General features: G+C 38.1%; 2 protein-coding genes across 3 annotated transcripts; both read left to right on the forward strand.

Moving 5' to 3' along the window:
• Position 1: 1 nt before the first annotated feature.
• On the forward strand, positions 2 to 18,025 carry LOC145489091 (CD63 antigen-like). 2 transcript variants are annotated; one of them, XM_081467998.1, is made up of 8 exons: positions 2 to 2,662; positions 3,217 to 3,313; positions 4,381 to 4,587; positions 5,188 to 5,262; positions 6,175 to 6,273; positions 8,174 to 8,323; positions 9,902 to 9,985; positions 16,528 to 18,025. In XM_081467998.1, exons 2-8 carry the CDS (start codon positions 3,233 to 3,235, stop codon positions 16,828 to 16,830), a joined length of 999 nt encoding a protein of 332 aa, XP_081324124.1. In that variant the 5' UTR covers positions 2 to 2,662; positions 3,217 to 3,232; the 3' UTR covers positions 16,831 to 18,025. The 2 variants fall into 2 exon arrangements, with proteins under 2 accessions (XP_081324124.1, XP_081324125.1); XM_081467999.1 differs by having other exon boundaries at positions 2 to 1,278.
• LOC145489096 (uncharacterized) lies at positions 10,049 to 16,517 on the forward strand. The gene is made up of 3 exons (XM_081468005.1): positions 10,049 to 11,348; positions 11,454 to 11,523; positions 11,866 to 16,517. Exon 3 carries the CDS (start codon positions 11,882 to 11,884, stop codon positions 12,284 to 12,286), a length of 405 nt encoding a protein of 134 aa, XP_081324131.1. The 5' UTR covers positions 10,049 to 11,348; positions 11,454 to 11,523; positions 11,866 to 11,881; the 3' UTR covers positions 12,287 to 16,517.
• Positions 18,026 to 19,634: the final 1,609 nt, after the last annotated feature.

Below are 19,634 nucleotides of genomic sequence, written 5' to 3' on the forward strand. Positions count from 1 at the left end.
CCCCAATTCAAAATACGGTCCGCCATCCCAGTCAACATGGGAACAAACAGAGACATCAAGATTTTCTAATACGTAACTCTGTAAACCTTCCGTTAAGATTTACCTTTTCTAATAAAAAGTACAGTTGTCAAGCAAAACAAATAAACCGATTAACCAATCGTTCATGTGCTTTTTTTTGCGGTAGATGCACTCACATTTGAGTATGTATTCCGCTTCGTAGTAGTAAAACCCAGTCACATCCCGTATCCAGAAAAGTCCAGATCCATTTTATTCTCCACTTACACTGAGAATTTGTTTTATCATTTTATCCAACAAGGTGGGGGATGGCTTGTTAAAGGGAAAATGAAATACTCTTATTTCTTGGTAAGAAATCTCAAGGATCTCGGTGAGATGTTCTGGACATCCGCTAGGCCACATAACAGAGTTCAAAAGTTTTAAAAAGTAATACAATAGTGCCAGAGAAGTCAATTATTCAGCAGACGTTTCTGGCGCAGCCCTTCCTCAGTGCCAAGTGTTAAATGGATACACCATCCCATCCATTATTTGCTACATAAGTGACATTTTTAGCTCTATTTTATTACTATCAATAGCTTTTGAGCTATTTACGCCGTGAAATGCAGCCACGGATCCTTTTGGACTACCGATATTTGTTCTACATAAGAGTATTCATAAATTGCGTTGACAAATCGTCAGAAAATTTCGTGAACATTTGGTGGAAAAATGGATTTTGAGTGATTACTCGCAATTTTTTGCCTTCTTGATGGCAGAACTTTTCTGTTATGTATGTTGATTGGTTCTCTCGTGTCACGTGGTTTTTCCCATGTGCTTTTGTTCAAGCAGTGTGTATTTCAGTATCCGCCATTAAACGAAGTTAGTTGCGTTAGTTGCGAATCTAGTCGGTTACTTATCTCCCCAAAACACCACATTTTCTTTGCTCCTACAAATGAATTATGGAATATAGTACTTTTATTTACCGTAAAAAACAGGCTTTCGTCGAGGAATCCCGATTGAATTTGTTTCAATTTCTGCATGCTCCTCATATTGTCTTGAACACAGATTCTAAGGGCGCGTTTGTTTTCACAAGTGTTAGACAGTCGGCGAGACAGAGAACCACTCTGATGATCACCTGATATTCGAATGCGCGGGCTTGGAGAGAGTTTAAACCCTATATTTTTGAGGCGGAAATTGCCTTCCTCTTTCGATCGCTATCACGCCTACAACAGATTTCAAAGGTTTTTTTATTTGAGTCAAATGACCTAACGTGGAAAGATTTCGCAGGTATGTGGCAAATATTTTGTTTGTTTTTTTATTTCTTTAGTCAGTGGTAGATTTCAATAGTATGCGCAGGCTGCTTGCCGGTGTCGATTAGAACAAGAACTAGCTTTTCTTGTGATCCATGATGCCTTAATCCAAATACAGTCGAACCACACGACAACGATAGTAACGACTATGGAAGAAATCCAATCGAAATTAGCCGTTTAAACGACAAGTCACCGTTGGGCAGAGGTCGTCGTTGTGAGACGAGTACAGAAGTCGCCTGATACGTAACGAAAGGACGCCTCTAAATGTGATGGAACGATACTAGAACTAAGTAACTCAATATAAATGCGCCATTTTTAGGGCATGCCATGGATGGTGATACATACGACTTAGGAATGTCAGAATATGTTTTCAGTCGATAGCTCACAGTCGATCCGCACTCTGACAACACGAGACAGCTCACGTATAAATGCTATCGCATGTAAATAAAAAGAATACTAGAGAGATTTTTTCAGTGAATTTTTGCAAAATAAAGTTTCTTTACGAAATGAGACTGAGGATCAAAATCAGTGATTATTCGATTGACTCTTTCACCGAACAAATATTGCGAATCCGAAGAACATTGTGTAGATCGACGCTTACTAGTGCAGACAAACTGTAAAACTGTGGAGGCAACGCCTGGCCAACATCTGTCACCCGAAGTACCTCGTTATGGCAGATTGTCACGGCATAAAATTTATTTTGTAACGACTGGCCAACTTTTAGGGTTTTGTTTTTTTCCTTATCTTACATCTCCAGAATATTGTGGAGGATAAATCATCCATATAAATTTCTTTTATGTCATGTAACTCTTGCAATGATCACGCAACATTGTGCCGGTTTTGCGCTCCGAACACCTTCAAAAACGAAATACGCAACTATTACAGGATATAATCAGCAACGTAAAGCATTATATCGAGTGCTAAGGCGACTCTAGACAGATTTAACACTCGAATTTTGTTACGAACTATATACACCATTTTCCCCTTGCGTGATTATCGCCCGGGATTATCGTAACTGGGAATCATGAATATGCATAAAGTGAAAGATGTAAAACATGAGAAATTTGATATATGAGATTAATAGTCTCGACCCAGTTGATAGTAACACAAGAATTTATAATCTACTAGCTCGCGGTCAAAGGGAACTGATCGTGTTTAGCGCGGAATTTGAAGCTTTATTGTAGCTTTTCTTCACTTTGGAGGTTTAAACAGTGTTATGGACGCGTTTTTTCGACAATAACCGGCCGCTGAAAGGCACAAAGTGTCAGATGCCACCTCCAAAATAAGAAAATATTTCTGTGCGAGATCGACAAAGAAGACGCATAACCTTTGTGCTAGGATCTGCTTGTCGGGTCCTAAACGTTAGTATGATTACTTTCCTTTTGTCTATCCTTAACATTTGAATTGTATTCTTTTCAGTATTTGAAATTACTCTTTTTCACATCACTGATTTACCACGGTGTTATGGACGTTACTTCCTTAATGTGTCTCAGTGTTGCCGATGCATGTCCCTCGTGTTGCTATGGTATACAAACAAATACTACAGACAAATACGTTGAATAGTCACACGGTTCTACTTTGATCGTCTTCCGTGTGTATATTAGGAACTTATTCAAACTTAGGCTTTCAGGATTAGAAATAATATTCTTATTTTTGAATACTTGTAATTTAAGTCATTTGGTATAACGCCATGAATGCTTAGGTAGTTGTAGAAGTCAGAATGGACTGGCTATAGTCTCCCCCACTTTGATGTCATTTTAGATTTCGGGCTGGAGATAATGCAAATACATGTTTAATACCGCTGAAAGCACTATTTGATACAATGAATGCGTGTTTCTTCAAAATTTTTACTTCTCTAAATTAAGAGGAGCGCCAAATTAATTTCGTGTTCGTTTTTTCTGCTTGGTAATGACAGCATTAAGCTCTTTCCTATGATTGCAATGGAACCAGAAGGTAGCACGGACGGATTTCTCAGGAAAAAATGTGTGCCTTTTATTACAGGTTTTGAATTGGTAAGTACGTTAATTTTCACACCACTACGAAGTATTAATTAGAGTTTACATTGTGCCAAGAAAGAGCAACTTAATTGCCTAAAATTTCATAGTCTCTATATATATTTTCCTAAGTTCTACCTTTAATATGTAGCCACTAGGCTTAAGTCAAACCCACCTAACTCTCAAAGAAAGAACTCTAGGTTTCACTGTTGTTTACTAGAACACACTTAATTTATTCCTCACTTGGTAAACCATTGTTCTGCAAACTTTAGTTTTTATAAATATGGAATTTTGTTTTACACCTCGCTTAATGTAGGTAGTGTCAGTATCACATTTTAAGTGGTGTACTTTGCGTGGGAATGAAACACACTCCTGGGGTAATAAGTCAGTAAATGTCAGTGTGTTAATGCTCCAGAAAGTATCTTATATACCTCAGTTCCACTAAAGGTTTTTTTTTATTTTCAATCACCCAATCCCAGCCCTACTGAACCCCTCCAGAAGTTTTAATTTATTGTTGGCTTATGCATTATGTAAATGTTTAAGAAAAGAAAAAAAAGTAAAAAAGGAAAGAAAAAGTTCTGATCTCACTAAGAGTTTAACTCATAGACTCCTGCTCATAAGGGAGATATCTTCTCCACTGCACCACACTAACAACTACACTATTTGTGGAGAACATATAGAATAAATTGGTTTGTATGGAAGTCCTGGGTAGTTAAAACAGCAGGCTCAAGTACATTCCTTGCACCAACCTCATTTATTGTAATCATACTTTTATCTTCCTAGTAATGTCCCACTCATAAGACTACAATACTTCAACACAATGAGTAACACTAGCCATTAAAGCCCACAAGTGCACATTGCAGACCTTTTTTCATACTTTGGGTAACGTCCATTCAACCAAAAATTCAAGTTTGGGAATAAACTGTGAGGCTATGCTCTTTTCTGGTAGTTCAGGAAATGCTGTTCTATTTACAAGACTGAGTGGAATTCCTTGAAATTCAAAGAGGAACTTTTGGCTGAATGGTCAAGGCAACTTATATAAGCTGTGTTGATATATTTCTCTTTTTTCATTAATATCCCTAAAGGTGGCTGGCCTTATTACATTTGTTGCTGGTGTTGCAATAATTCATAAAGAAAAAACTCATGCAGCAATTTCAAGTGTGAATATTCAAACTGCACCTATTTTACTACTTGTGGCTGGAATTTTAAGTGTATTGCTGGCAGGTCTTGGAATCTATTGTATAATGAAAAAACTGACTTTCAATGGTAGTGGGAAAGCATTTATAATTGTGGTAAGTTCAATTAAGTTCTATACAGTTACCCAGCCTCCCCAGCATTTTTCAGGTTTCTTGACAATTATCTTCTCTACAGTACTCATTTTTCTTGTTTATAGGGCTAGATTAGTTTTTCTCATGAATGTGGGAATTAGTTTCAGTTTTGGTTGGTAAAATACTTCATTTATTCCTGTATTCCCAGCTGTAGTATATAAATTATGCCAAATAACAACAATGTTGCACTGCCATTTATATCAATAAAATCCTGGATAATCAATAACAGTGGTAATATTTTTAAGGAACATGACAGAATGCACAGGGTAACACTGAGCAGGTGCTTTGTATTGCCTGAGTACTGCAGGGTATAAAACTAAATGTTTGAGAGGCTGCACTCTTAAGCCATTCTCAGATCAGTTTTAACATACTGATTTCCAGTATTCCAGTATTCTAGACACTGCATACATGTATATGTTGTAAGCCAGTGTTATTTCTGCAGGTCAGAGTTCAACAACATCAGTTTGCTTGAAATTAGTTAAGCTACCATGCAACAACAAAGGGTATTTAAGTGATTAAAATAATGTTTTTAATGTTTTTAAGACCTTTATTATCAATTTGTAGTTTATGGTCCTTCTTGCTGTGAGGGCTCTAATTGCACTGATAGCTGGAGGTGTTGGAATAAATTACATCAAAGAGGTACCTCGCTGGAGATCTACTAGCTTGAATAACTTCCCTTAGTTGGGTAAATGTATCATCAAGCACAATCTCTTTTTCAAATATTCTTGGTTTGTTGGCCGCATCATGTGTACTAAAGGCATCTGTGGTTGATTGTCAATCGATACTTGATGGACACTCTCTATATAGACACCTCCACTGATACTTGATCAACACTACATCAACATCTCAGTTGACAGTCGATTGAGAGTTGACTAATTTCCCCAGACACACCATTGAGTCTTGCTCGATACATAGGAGTCGGTTGACACTCAGCCCACTATGAACCAACTGTTGATCAAGTGTCAGTCAGGACAGGTGTTGATCAGGCTGTTGATTGAGTGTTGACTGAGTATCAATCGAGAAGTCGATTGGGTGTCGATCGAGATGTCAATCAAGTCTTAATCGAGGGTCGATCAGGGTTATCAATCAACGCTTGGCCATGGATGCCCTTAGTACACATGATCAGGTTTGTCTAATATATAGAAAGCCATTATTATAATAATCAATCAACATGAGCTGTTGATAAATTTGTGAGGACCCACATGATAAACAAGGAATAAGGGCAAACATATTTCCATGGTGAAGTCAAGAACTGGTTTAGATAAGTTGAATTTGATACTCTTAGTAAATTATGTCAAACTGATATTTTAATTTATAAGATTGCACAGGCAATAATGACAATAATAATACTACACTCATTTGCATATGTATCAGTAATATTGCTTTATGTAAATGAAAAGAAAAAATGTCAAGAATTTTGTCCGACTCAATAGATGTGGGAAAACTTCAGAATTCATAAACACGGTACACTTTTTCAATGTAAATAACAGTTAAAATCTTAAAATTTGTTTTAATTTAGTCTGCTTTTTTGCTGTTTTCAAAAATTTCTAGGTGAAGGATAAGTTTGAAGAAGACTTACAGAATAGCATAGAAAATTATGGAAGGACAGGAAAAGAAAAAATGACTCATATTGACAGGTTGCAGAAACAGGTTGGTTTTAGAATATTTTAAATAATTATTGCTGAGGAGTTCAATAATCATAACTCTAATAATAAGCTCAAAGCATGTGGTAATAAGTCAGAAATTCAGCAGTGCAGCGTTTTTATCTGGCACCTTCACATTCTTTATGAAATATTTTTTTACAAATTCACTACATAATTAACATGATTGTACATTACAATACTTAATTATATTCATGATGTACTTTTACAATTCCATTTTAAATCAATGCTTCAGAACCCAGGCTAGACCATTATGCATTGACAGATATCAAATTGAATGTACTATTTTCTAATTATTCAGACAGCTTTAAAATAGTAATATAGATATACAATTATGTCAGTTGCTTTATATATGTTGTACATGTACATTGTATTTAACTAACCCAAAGAGGTCAAAAGTCAAAAAATGGACGAGGAAATTTTGCAGATTTCACTACTTTGTTGCCATGCTTTGTTCCGTTAAGATACATCACGGGTAAAGAACTTATTAAAATATAAAGAAAAACAAACAAACACAATAGTATAAAAAAACAAACAAACAAACAAACAAAAAAAACAGTAGTATAACTTGGTTTTAATAAAACAACCCTAAAGTCAAATTTCACACTTTTTATATTTCCCTGAATGTCTAAAATATTTTGGACTAGCACCTTTTGGTTTCGCACTACCAAGTTCTTTCTGATGGTTGTCTGAATGACAAGAGAATCATTTATTTTTTTCTCTTACTCTCCATAATTTCTGATCGCCTGTGATTTACATCATGACTGCATCATATCACTTCCTCAAAGTGTCATGATCTAGTAGATTACCAGAGTTGATGTACAGTTCATGTTAGCTTTGCTTTGCTTCACGTTAGCTTTACTTTTGAATTAAAAGTAATGTTAGCATAGAGCTTAGGACTGGTGTGAGAGACTAAAAGTATGTGAAATTAAAGCTAATGTGACCTTCAAAGTCATGGCTCATTAGTATAAAAAGTGAAGCCTTGGAGCCGATGGCTCATAGCTGCCGGAGCTTATCCCGGTTTCTGTAGCATGAAGCGGCTAGGAGTATTTCTACTCCCCCCGGACAGGATGCTAGTCCATTGCAGATCATTCCCTGCAGTTTGTTAGGTTTCCCCGACAACTGGCCGGTACCCATTTATACTCCTGGATGGAGAGAGGCACCGTGAGAGTTAAGTGTCTTGCCCAAGAACACAACACCATGTCCCTGGCCAGGGCTTGAACCCGGACCGCTCGCTCCGGTGCTGAGCACACTAACCATGAGGCCTCTGCGCCTAGTCGTATAGAGGAGGCATTAATAGCTCATAGAGGCTATTAAGCTATTAGAGGCTTTTAACCAGACAAGTATCCAGACATCCTGTGGATTCCCACTTTTTTTCACATAACTTTTTAAAGTAAGAATTGTTCATTTTAGCAGAAGTAATGGTACATTTTAGATGCCCACTTTTCAAATCCTGGCTATAAGCCTGGTATCAACTGTTTTCACATGACATCACAGCAGCCATACTGGTGTCCCAAAGCAATGAAATGGTGGTCATGTTGGTTTTCCCAAACCAATTATGTAGGAGTGGAACTCTAAACACTTTTTTTAATTTGTATGGCTGCTGGCCATGTATGTGAAAATGCTCTGTTATGAATGCTGGTAGGTGTGCTAGTCTTATTACCTCAAATGAAATGTGTCTAGGTATTAGATGTTAACTGTGTGGTTTTAGGAAATAACCATGCTTACTCCAAAGTGGGAGGGGGTATAAATACTTTCTAGAACAACACAATAATTATTAGTCTATCCATTTCATTATAATTAGAATTATCCCCTCTCTGAACCCATTGATGTACTAAGAAGGTTGAAAATTAACATTGTTTCAATTAATTACTTGTATTAATTAATAGGACGAATGTTGTGGGGTGTTCACCTATGCTGACTGGCGCGCTACCATATATGGAGGACACAGATATGACAAAGTCCCAGATAGCTGCTGCAAAACCGAAGAATATGCATGTGGTTTTAAGTTTACAGATGAGGCAACACTCAACAAAAAGGTAAAGTTTTGTTTTTGCATGTCAAAGAAACCTTTGCTTCCTTTTCCCTTGAAATACCAGCTAATTACTAAACTCCTTAGTTTGATAGTCTCTAGTCTCTCCTATTCAAACCAACTATATATACATAATACCCCAAGGGATGACTGACAAATAAACAACAAGTGGCTGAATATTCAACATTTTCCCTTTATTTTGATTTCGGAAACTTTTCCTGGAAAATGTGGAAGATCCTAAAAAGAAGCATTTTTGTGGGATGAAGGGCCAGGGGAGGGGCATGCCCCCAAACCCCTTCGGTGGCTGACACCTTAGCTGCTCAATTCACTTTCTCTTTGGTGCATACTCCATGAAAAATGCACACTACTGTCCCCGGCTAATTGCTTCCAATCAGATAAATTTATTCTTCAGAATATCTTAATCTAAATTAGTGGAAGTCTATATTAGCTAACCAGTCAGTGTAACATGCAGACTGTAGACCAGAGGTAAAATGCGGAGTGAAGGTAAAATGCAGATAGCAGACTGTAGACTCTTTAAGTGTGATATCCGGAATAATCAAGGTTGAGGTAAGTGTTATCAGCCGAAGCTGAAGGCTGAGGCTGATAACACTAACCGAGACCTTGATTATTTCGGATATCACAAACTGAAAACTGAATCTAATAATTGTTTTATTACACATTGTTTTAAAGAAAATAACAACAAATGCATTATCGCACCGAACACGGTTATTTTTGACAAGCCATGTTCTTACTTCGCTGTCCGTGAACTTGACATTGCTCTTGGAAATTATGCATTGTGCGCACAACCTACAGATTCACAACCTACAGAATCAAATCCAAATGTTCATGGTTTTCTGAGTTTCACAGTAATAGAAAAAGCGATTGCATAAATTTTAAATCCACTGGCCAAATTCCTGAGTCCTCGCATTTCCAAATCTTATGGTGAGGCGACCATTTCCGGTCCAGGATCATTTGCGGTACAATTTGGCGATCATTTGCGGGCCGGGATCATTTGCAGGCCTGTAGACACAAAAATTTCGGACAAATCAGTGTCCGAAAATAAAACCGTCCAAAATTTTTAAGCTTCCGAAATATCTGCAGTACAATATAAAATTATATTCTATCCTTTATGAGGCGAACTCTAGTCGAGACACTGCTTGAGGGTAATAAGGGATAGGTTTCTTTTCCTCCTTATTGAACCATTTCTTGGTCCACTTGTAACCATTGAGGTTTTCCCGGGACAGAGGGCCTAGACATGTGGTCACTTCACTTGTCATATAAATGTCACACACAAACTGCAAATGAAAACTCAATGGAGAATCGACCTTGATTACCTAGAATTGCAGACATGCATACTTTATTTGAAGAAGTAGGTCAGTTATTTATTATTACAAGAATGACAGCCGAAAGCTGAAGTACACCTAAATTAACTTGTAATATTTATTCAATAATACTTGTTGTCTGAATTAATTCATATTTGTACCAGTTGTCATTTCTACAGGTTTGCTTTTGCATGTAACCGAGGACAAATAAGCAAAGTTTTGTATTTGATAGATAAGCTCGACTGTTCTTTTTATTTCATTAGGGGTGTGCTTCGATTGCGCTAGACAAGATGTTTAAACACTTGAGGATTGTAGGTGCTAGTGGCATCACTTCCGGAATAATAGAGGTAAAGCAGAAACTTAACATAGAAGAGTGGCAAAATACTTATAGCAGAAACCAGGAGTCCTAAACGGAGAAGACCTCCGCTTATGGCCCCGATCCTGCCAAGATCGCCACGCCTAATGTAACATGCTTGAGATTTAAACGTACAAAGAACGCCAAGGCAGGGCAAATAACTAGTGGCCATAAAACTCAGGTTGCATGTTTGTCATTCCATAATCCAGGATAACCCCTCCCTCCTCCAGATAGGCTCCCGATATTATTACTGAGGGGAGGACGGGGAGCAATTTCTGTTCCATCCCGTCGGCCACTACACACCTTACCTGAACAGGGCTGAATAACGTCTGCGCATGTGCGAGATCTCATGGCTCGCGCTGCCGCGAACGGCCTGGGCACCATAACAAACCTGGAAAAAATGGCGGCGTTTTCAAAAAGTTTCGTATAGCGCCCGGTTTATGGTGAAAAAGTAGAGTCAAACTAAAAACGATAGAAAGAAATCTTTACACTAGTTCCCTCGACCATTGGCCGGCACATACCTTTTTGTACACAGGGGTTTAAAGTTTGTACAATTGGTGAAAACAGCGCGTGAACACGATAGATTTATCGAGGACTTCGGAGATGACATCTTGCGCCGTGTTTTGGATTTTATTTACGTCCATTCTATTGTTCTTTGGGGCACATGCAAAACCAAATGGGCGGACTTTCTGGTTTGTTAAGCTAACACGAGCTAGAGAAACATGCCAAGGTCAATGGAGGCGGTTTGACGAAGCCATTGCTTGGTTCGTGGACGGGAATTTAAATTGCTGGGCCTGTACTCGGCATTGGATGAGCGCCACTCGGGAAGCGAATGAATATTGCTCGTCTCCACTCTTGGAGCACTCCACTGAGCTGTCGAAAAGAAAAGTCCTCAGGCGGTTTTACCGTCTCTTTGATCGGGTAGGAGCTAATGTTTCTAATTACCGGCCCGGAACCCGATGGTGTAACAAGTGTTCATGATTGCTGATAGCGTTTTCTCCAGTGAACCAGACTATGTTCCACCAGTACAAGTAAGTGAAGTGCTTGTTTTCGTCTAATGCAACATTGAGATGATTATACAACATAAAACTAATATTTGATGCCACTGAAACTGAAATACCAGTCCCACAAAGTCCACACACACACAAAATAGGCTGGAGCCATATTTTGTTCGTTTGTTTATTTGCCAATTCTGCCCACCAAAACAATACTGCATATTTGCTACTTTCTTATCACAAAAAATCGTTCCAGAGCTATACCAAAATATTTTATCATGTATCTGCTCCTTACATTTCAGAGAAACAGTGAACTGTCAACCTCCTCTCCAACCAGTGCAGTTGCCTGATGGCAGACAGGTACATGTACATATAATAATTAAATGTGATAATAATCAATTTCTAATTATAAAAATTGTCAGTAATAACAACATGGAGACAATGTTTTGGTATGAATCTTCTTAGGAGAATGCTTCACAAAGCATGGTCAGTCAACTTGGGAAAACACTGGAAAATAAGGAAATAACATCTTCAGGTATACATGTAGAAGTTTCAACAAATTTACTATTTCTGTAGGATAAAGTATACTGTTTGTATAATTGTATTTACTAATTAAAACTAAATAACTCTGAGGAGGCACTGCAACAAGAGGAAACATGCAGGTACGACAGATGAGTAAATTTGTATATTCTAAAATGAAATGATCTTACTGATTAAACATTCCCTCCACATTATCCCCCACTGCATTAATTAATGTTTAAAAAATAGTTATAAATAATTAGAAATGGTTCTTCTATTCGAATGAGTGTTTACGCACATGCAGATGCAGTAGAAAAGCTTTTAATATACATTATACATAATACATTATATTTTGTAGTCAGTGCCAGACCGCTATGTTTAAATACTATGAAAACAGTGGTGGGCAGCTGTATGGTGTGCAGGAAGCGGCAACTAAAATGGAGCAGACAAAAGCCTTTGATAGCCTTGATGTCTCTGCAGAGTTGCTAGTCAGTATAATCAGAGAGCAGACTCCAGCAGCAAACCTGCCGTACCACTTAAACCAAGCCCAGCTGAACAATACCAAGACAACATGTATCTTCATTATAAATGACAAAACGGTGGCATTCATCCCTACACCGAATGGAATAACTGTGTTTGACAGTCATTACCATGGGACAAGTGGAGCATTTTTGGCAATGGCCCCAAACGATGCAGCGTTTGAACTGCTTTCATGGTTTAAAACGAATAACAGCATCCCACATAATTTAGGAACAGTAACATGTGTTTCATTTAGATAATGAAATATATCGATCGATTAAGATAAGCAAACTCTGTACATAAAAGTACTCTACAGTTGTATAGGTACATGTAGCCAACAATATACGTTCCTGGAGAAAGCATTTTTTGAGCTTTACGTCTTGCGAGTAAGCTTACGAGTGCATGCAGGTGCTGACCATACAAGTTTTACGACAGCAATTCCATACCACAGCGTTTGTGTTAAAATAAATTTTACGACTCGCTAAAGAAAGGCCAACCCAAGTTGCGACCATTTTAGTCGCCATGGCGATTAGAATTTTGGAGCTGGCGACTAAATTAGAACGCAAGTCGCCAGCTCGGCGACTAAAATTAACGTGACCTATGCGTTAGGAGCTTGAGCGGACTATCATCCGGAGCGAGAAGAAAAACGTTCTGAGCATTAAGAATTCACTTTGCAAAGCTAGTTGTTGTGGGATTTTAACCTACAGAAATGGAGACTGAATAAAATGAAATGTTACACGGTAAACAAAGATCAAGGAATTGCATTCAGTTGAGCTTGGGACGCGACGAAATTCGTTCCACTCGACTGAACTTTGGCACGTGACAATTTTACCTGAAAGCGTGAGATAACGCACGCAATCCGGTCATTTGCCATCGAAAAGAAGAGAAATTGCAAAAGCTTGGAAAGCTCGACGGTGACAGGAGCCACAATATATTTGAGAAACATCCAGATGTATTTGAGAAACGTATTTTGTTTCAGTGGACACGAAAATACTTGACTTTACAGCAAACTTGATAACACAAGCACGGGGGATTCTATAAATAAAAAAAAAACTGTGATGAAAAGCGGCTCGCAGTTGTAAGTAAATTTCACTTGTGTGAACGAACCTGGGTTTATTTTTAAATTGTCAAAGGTTTCATCAATAAAAAATATCCCTCTTAGTGATTGCCCTGAAACTTGTGAAAGTATTTTCGCGTTGAGTATTCGCGTTCCGCGGTTCGCATATTAAATTCAAAACGACAAACAATTTGAGCGTGAACTTTTCTGTCCATTTCAATACAGTCTTTAATTTTCAGATGAAGTTTTATATCGTTTGCTTATTCAAGCAGAAAACGAGATTGAACATTTAAAAAAGATCATAAGCGATAAGGTAAAATAGTGTTCACTTTATGGTCTCAGCAAGAATTTGATGCCGCCTTGATAAACATTGGAAAACTTTCCGCCGTTCAGCTGCGAATGAGGCTATCTTATTTTAACTTGGTATAATCTGTGTCGTTTGCACTGCTCCTGTTGTGTGAATTATAAATGATATACACAAATATTTCTGTGTTTTGTGAAGCGACTTTTTTTCTTAATTTTCATCAAATATTTTCGCGGGAAAAATGGCGGTAAACATACGTTTCATTCATACATGCTCACGCAAGAGTTTATAATGAAGATAGTCTGAACCTTTGGTTTTTGATATTTGTGGTGTCACTTGTAAATCGATGGAGCTATTTGAAGGCATGTACATTTGCATTATTATAACCACTGTAAAAGATTTATTGAAAGTGAAAGCCAATCAATTTAAAATGACTGAATGAGAACTGTGATCAACTCACAACACTGTTGCAATAATATAGCACGTTTTCATTGTGATCAGAAACTATTTCATTTGATCATCAATCATTCCAATAAAAGCATATTTGAATCAACATTAGGTACTTCTTTCACTGAACGGGACTTCAATTTACTTGGTGGTTCAAGGAAAATGTTATTAATAATACAGTTAGATAATAATAAGATTATTTTTTATTATTAATTAATTATAAATTTATGCATATATTTTGGCGACTAAAATTTTTCACTGGCGACCAAACCTGAACAGTCAGTGGCCAAATGGCCGCTAAGGAAAAAAGTTAACTTGGAGGGTTGAAAGGTGCCATTTTGATCGCAAACCAACTAAGATCGTAATACTCACGTCTGGCGACACTTTTCCAAACTCTCGTGTTGCCGTCAATGTCCCCCAAACATCATTTGTCTCTCAAACGAAGCAAACGAGTGTCAATCGAAACGACGCTGAATCGTGGCGGTTGAATCCAAAGCTCTAAATATTTACCATGTTAACTACAAGTTTTCTTGCATTTCTCGGCATTTCTTTGGGAACAAAAACTTCGAATTGTTCAAATTGTCATTTTTCAAAGCATAAAAAGGAGATATTTGCGTTTAGGTGCCAAAATAATAGAAAAATTTCTGCTCCTTTCTTGTTGTCATTCAACTGAACGCGAAAGAACCACACATCACGTTCGCGCCGAAATTTGATTTTGTTGTGCTGACCTCTCGCACATGCGCAGACGTTATTCAGCCCTGTTCCTTACCTGTCTATATTTCCCTCTCCCCAGTCTTCCGCGTCACGCGGGGTTGTGTAAGCGAATGGGTGGAGAAGGAGAGAGACATGGTGACACCTCGATTTTACTTTCGTGAGCACAGAGCCATGGCAATTTGCCAGTTAAATAACTAATTCGGTTTTCTCGTAAACTGAACAACCATAGCGCGTAAGATTACTCACAGCTATATAATAAACATTTTGTTAACATCAATAGTTCGGTCTGTGTCGTGTATTATGGATTCTCGTGTTTTGCTTTCGTTTTGTGATCTGTACCGTTATTAAATCTTGGACACTCCCTTAGAACTGTCTGTTCCAAAAAAGCTATAGCAACAAAGAAAACTCGGTCCATAACCTACGGTACAGACCTCGCGCGCGGTTAATAAGAGGTATGTAAAGGTTGAGGCCGTTCATTTGCGAAGATACAGCTATATTGCTATATAGAGCTATTATCGAACCATATTTTGATTATTGCTGTCCTGTGTGCGACGGTCTCAACAACGAGTTAGCCGACAAATAAAAAAAAAAACTACAAAATCGCGCCATCAAGCCCCGGCCAAACAATCGCAACATTTCAACGTAACACATCGCAACATTGTTGGGAGCAACATGTTACGTACGTTTGGCCACCCTGTTGCGACGTGTTGCGACATGTTGTGACATGTTGGGTGTTGTTGGCTCAAATTTGAAAATGGTCAAATTTTACATGCAACATTTGTGGATGTTGCATGATGTTGTAGTCGTTTGGCCAGGTTCATGCAACAATTTTGCGCCCGGGCATACGCACTAGTGCGATTTTTAACACCCAACATGTCGCAACATGTCGCAACATGTCGCAACACGTCGCAACAAGGTGGCCAAACGCGTGTAACATGTTACGCCCAACAATGTGGCGATAGATTGCGTTCAAATGTTGCGATCGTTTGGTCGGAGCTTGCAAATGCTGAGCCAACAATGTTGGGATATGTTGTGTTGAAATGTTGCGATTGTTTGGCCGGGGCTTTAGGGTTATCACCAAGTGTGATTACTATTCTAGCGCTACCGCCCTCCGCGGTAAGCTAGGATGGGATAATCTCCATACCAGAAGGAAAAAGGAAAAATTGAAATTGATGTTTAAAACTTTGAATGATCAGCCTTTGGAGTACCTGAAAGGCCTATTTTTTTTAAAAACCCTTCAACACGGACTATGGACTTAGAAATAGTGAAAACAATCTGGCTCTGCCTAAGCCCTGAACCGATTTTTTCAAACGTAGTTTCTACTACAGTGGGACACATTTGTGGAATAGCCTTCCATCTAACGTTAGAGCTACTAGATCTTTTGTTAACTTTAGATATGAGATGAATCGCCACATGTCCTCCTTGTATTCCCCCACGGCAAACATGTAAATCAGTTTTTTTTTTGTTTTTTGTTGATATATCTCAATCTTGTAACTGATGTTTTTACCGTGTCTAAGTTAAGTGTGTATGTGTGTATGTATGTATGTACGTATGTACGTATGTACGTACGTACGTACGTACGTACGTGCGTACGTGCGTACGTGCGTATGTGCGTATGTGCGTATGTGCGTATGTGCGTATGTGCGTATGTGCGTATGTGCGTATGTGCGTATTTGCGTATGTACGTATGTACGTATGTACGTATGTACGTATGTACGTATGTACGTATGTACGTATGTACGTATGTACGTATGTACGTATGTACGTATGTACGTATGTATGTATGTATGTATGTATGTATGTATCTATGTATCTATGTATGTATGTATGTATGTGAAAGTGTGTCTTGTCTATATAGCAGCTATACGCCCAACACAAGGACACTTGGTTCGACCTCGCAAAGCCCACCAACTGACTTTTTATTGAGATTATATTATATATCTTCAAGAGAAAATTGACACACTGCGATTGTTTTATAGGTGATCCTTTTCATCTTCTTTCTTACTTGTTACCTTAAAGTTTGCAACAGTGGTACTCATAACCAGCCTGTCGCGGCCGTAACGGTCGGATATCAGAAGACTGATGATATGTCTGGGGGTGATGATGAGTCGGGTGCTCAGGAAGGCAGTGCGCCGAGTACACGGGAGCATGACGTGCTCTCACCACAAGGTAGTCGATCTGGTGCAAAAGCTACATTGCCTCCTCTGAAGACTGCCCCAGAAACCTCAGAAGAAACGAGAACAGAGGAGCAAAAGAAGAAAAAACGTAAAAAAAGCAAATAAGGCAAAGGTTGACAGGGAGCCTGTTCCATCCTATTTTAATTTTGCTTTATGTTTACTCCTTTTTTTCGTTACAGGAATATATTCTAGAACAGGCAAATTGGAAGTGTTGCCTAGGTTCACTTTCTTTTTGGAATGTTGGCCCCCAAACCTAAACTTGTTACATTACTTGCCAAAATTATCGGACGATTTTAATTTCGGACAAAAAATGCCCCAAAATAAAACCGTCCGAAATTTTTAAGCTTCCGAAATTTTAAGCGTCACAGTACAGTGTAAAACTTTTAAATAGCGCCAAAACTCTTAGTTTCCTTCATGGAGCGAACTGTAGCTGAGGCTAGTATAATATGTGTTATTTTCTTTTTACTATGTTTTAATATGTGTTATTTACTTTTTACCAGATACATGTAAGATTCAAGTTTGTACGAAAAAGTAGTCAACAAAGTTTATTTAAAAAAATTACTACTACTATTATTATTATATTATTATTGGTATTAGTATTAGTATTCGTATTATTATTATTATTGTTATTGTTATTGTTATTGTTATTGTTATTGTTATTATGAATTTACAGCGGGGCTTGGTCTTTACGTGAAAAGAGTATACTTTCCTAGATACTTCTCCACTCTATGTCAGGGCGGCTTTTAATTGAAAATCAAAATTAATCTGGCCAATTACAAAAGGACACAGAATATCCAGCGAACCAATCAGGGATCAAAGTAAATATAGGTGGCCGCTGCAAAGCGCGGGAAAACATGTGCGTGAGCGAGTTACGATTGGTTTTGGTTTGACTTCTGATTAGCTGAGAATTTGGCGCGAGAATTTTCAAAGTCGATCACTAAGCGTAGCAGTGCAAAACCAAAGAAAACGCATGACTTTTAAGTATATTTGTTGTGGGTGATGCTCCTCGATAATCGTTACTTGTGTTCCAGCTTAGTTACTAAGTTCGATCATTAAAAAAAGAAATAATAAAATACGTTGGAACGAGTTTAAACAGATTTATTATACTTGCTTGAGATATAGGAATTATTGTGCGAGATTACATTTTGAATTGTAAACCTACTGATTGTTGTAGATATATGAATGAAATGAATGAAATGAAATGAAATATATATATATATGTGATAAGGAGAGAAAGTAATGACCTCGTTTCTTTTATGGAATAAGAGTAATGCAGCGAAAGAGTAACTGTATTGACCTTGCTGACACGTCAATCTATCCCGCACGCGAGCTACTCGTGGAGATAATCGTCCTGTAAGGGTGACTTAAACAACATAAAGCGTATGAAAAAAAAAAATAAAATAAAATAAAATAAAAAATAAAAAATAAAAAAAAATTAAAAAATTAAAAAAATAAGGCGGGTTGGGGGAACTGAGATCGTTCCAGTGACTTAATCAAAACAAATTCACAGTCAAACCTGAGAAGTAAAAGAGCAACGTCCACAGGACGAAAACATTTGCATAATCTGAAACCCGAGCGTTCTCTATCCCTCCCTCTCAGTCAGTTCCTAGTCAGACCCTTCCAGTCGGAGCCCGTTAACAGGCGACATGAAAATCAGCACAATGCAAACAACAGCATTACTGTAATTTTATTTCAGAAACTATTATTTTTTTTTAGTACAATTCAAGTCACGCATTCACACCATGCAAATACAGCCTGGGAAACAAGTTCCTCCCTACGCGCCCAACGCTCAACTTACACTGTTTGGCCGTTACTATAGTACTCTTCGGTTAGACGCACATCCAACGCGACAGAGTCGGACTACATTGTATTGAACGTGTGCGAAGTGCGACCCTTAAGCCTCGTTCCTGTGCCTTCTTAGCTTACAAAAGTATGTAACGCAGGCTTAGCTGTATAACAGCTATGATTATTCCTGATTGGTCTACCTTGTCCCTTGCGTCCCTATTTGGAGTCTGGCGAAACACGCTTCACCGACAAATTGCAACGGAGCCTGGGCACGAGGTAGCTGATTGGTTGAAGATAATCCGAACTTCCAAATTTGCCTAAAACGTCACTTGCCTCCCCGACCAAAATTATTCATTCAACATTAGATATCTTCTTTCCAAAGTACATTTGAAGACGTCGTACATTCGTGATATTAAAATTCTTAAAAAGGTCTGCAATTATTCAGAATTGAAAATGTGCTTATAAAAAAATTCAATTTCAAACCGATAGGGGTCCTGGAAAACTTTTGCTTTCCCAGGATCTTACAGTGTTTGACGTGCAATTATTTGATACTTGTTTCCCAGTTAGTGTAACGTACTATGAAATGGAGTTTGCTGTCTGCCTGGTAGTCAACTACCCAGAAATTCTTGTGGCTTTTGACGCACTCCTCCGCAGAGAGTCCAAATAGCGTCAGCGTAGGATGCTATCAACTTAGAGTCAAATTCTGCCGATTTGCAACGACTAACAGGCACGATAATGGTTCTATATAATATAAAAGATAACTTCACTGTCATATTATGCCAGGGCGATAAGGGTCTATTTACATTGCACAAAATGAATTTCACTTCAGTTGGAAGCTCTGTAGAACCTTACCGTGCTGTTGCTACTGCTGGTGCTATTGATAGCATTCTGGTGTCTTTTTGACTGGTCAATCACCGCGCAAGAACTGTCAGAGGCGGAGTTGTCAATTTTGAAATGCGCTCTCTGACACTTGACAACTCTGCCACCCTCACTGATTGCATTTTCATTGCCAAATGAAGTAAAGAAGCCACGAGAAAAGCGCAAAAAATTAACAAAAATGATTGTCAAGTGGCAAGCACTGTAAAGACGAAATCCTGACATGGCTCATCTACGAATCACTAACT

This window comes from Orbicella franksi, chromosome 6 (assembly GCF_964199315.1).
Source record: "Orbicella franksi chromosome 6, jaOrbFran1.1, whole genome shotgun sequence".
In the NCBI taxonomy this organism is placed as follows: domain Eukaryota; kingdom Metazoa; phylum Cnidaria; class Anthozoa; order Scleractinia; family Merulinidae; genus Orbicella; species Orbicella franksi.